Raw genomic sequence first — 4,525 nt, forward strand, 5'->3', positions numbered from 1 at the left:
TTCAACCGAGGAAGAAAAATGTTCAACCAAGCATGTAATAGTTCAATTTTCAGTTTAAAAAATTAATTTTTAAACCAAAATAACTTTCACTAAAATAGTTCAATTTTTAACAAAAAAAAAAAAGAGAAGGTTTTTCAACGAAAATAATTAATCTTCAACAAAAATATGAATTTTTAACAAAGTAGTTCCATGTTTCAACCAAAAAGATGTTCATTTTGAACCAAAAATAGTTAAATTTAGACACAAAAAAAAGGAATTTCAAACAAATAGTTGAATCCTCAAACAAAACAGATTAATTTTCAATCAAAAAGTTGCAATTTTTAACCAAAAAAGATGACATTTCTTCCAAAATATATTAATTTTCAAATCAAAAACAAATTTTTTTATGATTGTTGAATTCCTATCTCAAATGATGAATTTTTAAGTGGAATAGTTAAATATTTAATCAAAAATATGAATGTTTAGCCAAGAAGTTTTAATTTTTAACAAAATACATGAATTTTCAAACGAGGAAGATAAATGCTTAACCAAGCATGTAATAGTTTAATTTTCAGTTGAAAGAAATTATGCAATTAAAAAAAAAATTATTAAGAAAATGGTTGAATTTTGAACAAACAAAAAAAAGGGTTTCTCAAGTAAAATAATGAATCTTCAATTAAAAACTGAATTTGTATCAAAGCAATTTCACTTTCAACTAAGTAGTCAAATTTTCCCAAAAAATTGAATTCTCATTAAAATTTTAATATAGTTGGTATTTGAACCAAAAAATTTTTTATTTTGAAACAAAAATTCCTTTTAAAATAGATTAATTTTAAAACCAAAAAGACAAAAAAAATTCATAATTGTTGATTTTTTAACTGAATTGATAAATTTTGAAGTGGAATAGTTAAATATTCTATCAAAAATATGAATTTTTAACCAAGAAGTTTTAATTTTTAACAAAATACATGAATTTTCTAACGGGAAGATAAATGTTTAACCAAGCATGTAATAGTTCAATTTTCAGTTAAAAACATTAATTTAAAAAAAAATAACTGTCTCTAAAATAGTTCAATTTTGAACACAAAAAAGGGGTTTTAACGAAAATAATTAATCTTCAACCAAAATATGAATTTTTAACAAAAGAAGTTAATTTTTCAACAAAAAAGATTTTAATTTTAAACCAAGAATAGTTGAATTCAGCCCAAAAAGACCAATTTTTTTCTAAATAGTTGAATCCTCAACCATAATAGATTAATTTTCCACCAAAAACTTGTGATTTTTAACCAAAAAAAGATGCAATTTCTTCCAAAAAGATTAATTTTTAACCTAAAAAGAATTTTTTTAATTTTTAACTGAAATGATGAACTTTGAAATGGAATAGTTCAATATTCAATCGAAAATATGAATTTCTAATCAAGAGGTTTGAATTTTTAACAAAATACATGAATTTTTCACCGAGGAAGAGAAATAAATGTTTAACCAAGCATGTAAAAGTTCTATTTTCGGGTTGAAAGAAAGTAATTTAAACAAAAAATTATTTATAAAATAGTTTAATCTTACACAAAAAAAAAGGTATTTTAAGTAAAATAATGAATCTTCAAACAAAAAATGAATTTTCAGCAAAACAGTTCCATTTTAAACTAAATAGTCAAATTTTCAACAAAAATTGAACTCTCACAGAAAATTTTAATACAGTTGATATTTGAACCGAAAATGTATTCCAAAATAGATTAATTTTCAACCCAAAAAGACAAAAAACTTTTTTTATAATTATTGATTTTTAAACTGAGATGATAAATTTTAAAGTGGAATAGTTAAATATTCATACAAAAATATGAATTTTTAACCAAGAAATTTTAATTTTCAACAAAATAGTTGAATTTTGAACGAAAAAAGAGGTTTTCAACTAAAATAATAAATTTACAACTAAACAAATTGATTTTTAATAAAGCAGTTCAAACTGTTGAATTTGCAACCAAAAATAATTACTTTTTAACCAAATTTTTAAATTTTCAACAAAATGATTAAGTCAACTTCAACTTCAATTTATAGAAAATCTTCCGACTTTCTCTAACCAGTATTAAATTCCCTTACCTGTAGCAACCCTGTCAACCATTAATTAATTAATATTTTCTACCTAACAAATTGTGCACCAAATGTTGATAAAACTAGAGTATTTATTATACCCTGTAATCAAAATTAACCAGAAGAAAAGCAATTCATTTGACTGGTCATCACTCAAAATAGTATATAAGTATACACACTTACTATATTAATTTATTTTTGTTAATGTAAGAAGTTAACTATATACGATAAGAAGTCCAAATCATAATGTAATATTCGAAATAAAATTATATTTTAAGTAAAACCTGCAATTACTTTTTACTAGTTTCAAAATATACTCGTCTCAAAATAAATAATGGCAGTTAAGTTGATCAAGAAAAGAGTAAGTTTCATTGGAAAAATTAAATTATTTTATATAAATTCTCACCTTTTTACATTATTACAATAATCACAATTCTCTTCATCGTAAATTAAAAAAAAAAACTATAATTCTTATAATAGAAAACAATTATAAATGTTAATCTAATAATTATAAATATATAATTAACTTAACAATTTTTCATACTGCAGATTCATAAAGCCACTTTTTCTTAATCCTGATCTTCAGTTCCAACCAATTTAACATTGATTATTCATTTTACCAGCACTTAAACAAATAAGAATATCAATTCAAATATATTTTTTAAAGAGCCACCCTTTTTACCTTATGTATAAATAATTATGGCCAAAGTAAGTTTGCTATCCGCGGAAGACTGAGTCCCATAATTATAGTAGATAAGAGATTAACACTGTGATTATCTAATATTTGCCTTCCGCTTATGTGTTTCACGCCCTTTCCTGGTCTCTCCACAATATATCCTTTCTCGTCGATTCCTGATAAAATATGTTTTATCAGAAACTGTGTTTTTATTAATTATTCATAATTTCTATGAATAATTTAATTTATTTTTAGGTAAATATTGAATAAAAGGGTTGCTAAAGAAGTCCATTTTCAAAATTCCATCACTTTTCCTTGTTTTCCAGCAAATAATTTACCAAAAATTTCTCAAATAATTATTTATTAATGCAGAATTCTTTTAAGGCGACGAATTCTAAACATATCTTATTACTAGTAATATCAAATTTCTTAAGATTCTGGAACTATTAACTATTATAACTGGGTAGTCGTTTTAACCCTCAAACGGTACACTGGTGCGAATTCGCACCCGAAGTTTTTTCATTTTTTTGGCATTTACACAAATACAGCTGCCGCGGATTATCCACAAATATATTAAATATATATGTTGAATATGTGTGATATATGCTAGTTGTTTATTATACTTAATTAAAGCATTCAAAGCCGATCTCTTGAATTTTTCACTTTTAAAACTGAAGTTTAAAAAAATTTTATTTAAAAAATGTTGTGTTTAAATGCTCAATAATTTTATACATATGAAATGGAAGCTAATAACATTTTTCAAATGACGAATTTAAAATTAAATACAGTCCAACTGCCAAATAATTATTTGTTTTTAACTTTTATAAATTATAGAGTTCAAAGATTCAGTTCCAAAAATATTCAATCTTGGTCATAATTTACAATGATTTTAATTTAAGAATCAATCAATGCATTTAAAAATTATATAATTTTAAGCAATTTTAAGCTAGAAACATTCAAAATTGAACAATTACATTTTTTTATAAGCTGAAAACTTCTTAAATTAAAAGTTAAATTATTTTTATTATAACTAGTTATAAAAAAATCCTTCAAATGGTTTAAAATTACATTTCAAAACCTTGAAACATTCACGGTCTCCCAGGTCATTTAGCAACCCTGATATTAAATAATAATAGATTTTAATTCAAGGAAAGAAGTATTATTTTAATTACCAGAGTACTGAAGTGTGGCTCCGAGGATGGAATCAACCATACTTCCAAGCAGTCCACTGATTCCTCCTGCGATTATTATAGGCCACTGCGGAGCAGCCAATCCTAAAATCGCTGTATCAACAGTGTATAGCACAGTCACGTAGTGGAAGAAGCCAACAAAAAGTCCACCTAGTAGCGAAACTAAAAGTCCAAACCACGAAACACCACCGTTTGTTCCTACAACATTTATTTTTATTTGAGCAGAAGAATTTCTACTTCTAAAAGAGAAAATTTTTTTTCCTCGACCTCTTTCTTTAACCTCTCCGATAAAACAGTCGCATATAACTTTTACAATGTTGGTATTAGCGTCACTCCCATATAATCTTTAACCTCCTCCCATATAATCTTTAAAATCCTCCCATATAATCTTTAACATCTTTTCATATAATCTTTAACATCTTTCCATAGAATCTTCAACCTCCTCCCATGTAATCTTCAACCTCCTACCATATCATCTTTAAACTCCTCACATATAATCGTTAACCTCCTCCCATATAATCTTTAACATCCTCCCAAATAATTTTTAACCTCCTCCCATATAATCATTGACCTCCTCTCATATAATCTTTAA

General features: G+C 25.0%; 1 protein-coding gene across 1 annotated transcript in view; it reads right to left on the bottom strand.

Moving 5' to 3' along the window:
- Window positions 1-2,458: 2,458 nt before the first annotated feature.
- The window catches only part of LOC117174528 (transmembrane protein 19), a 21,171-nt gene continuing 19,104 nt past the window's right edge, over window positions 2,459-4,525 (bottom strand). The window contains exons 6-7 of the mRNA XM_033363728.1: window positions 3,916-4,131; window positions 2,459-2,919 (exon numbers count right to left, since the gene is read on the bottom strand). Of these exons, the coding sequence (XP_033219619.1) occupies window positions 2,765-2,919; window positions 3,916-4,131 (371 nt within the window). The 3' untranslated portion in view covers window positions 2,459-2,764. The remainder of the gene's footprint in view (window positions 2,920-3,915; window positions 4,132-4,525) is intronic.

Source organism: Belonocnema kinseyi, chromosome 6 (assembly GCF_010883055.1).
Source record: "Belonocnema kinseyi isolate 2016_QV_RU_SX_M_011 chromosome 6, B_treatae_v1, whole genome shotgun sequence".
Classification (NCBI taxonomy): Eukaryota; Metazoa; Arthropoda; class Insecta; order Hymenoptera; family Cynipidae; genus Belonocnema; species Belonocnema kinseyi.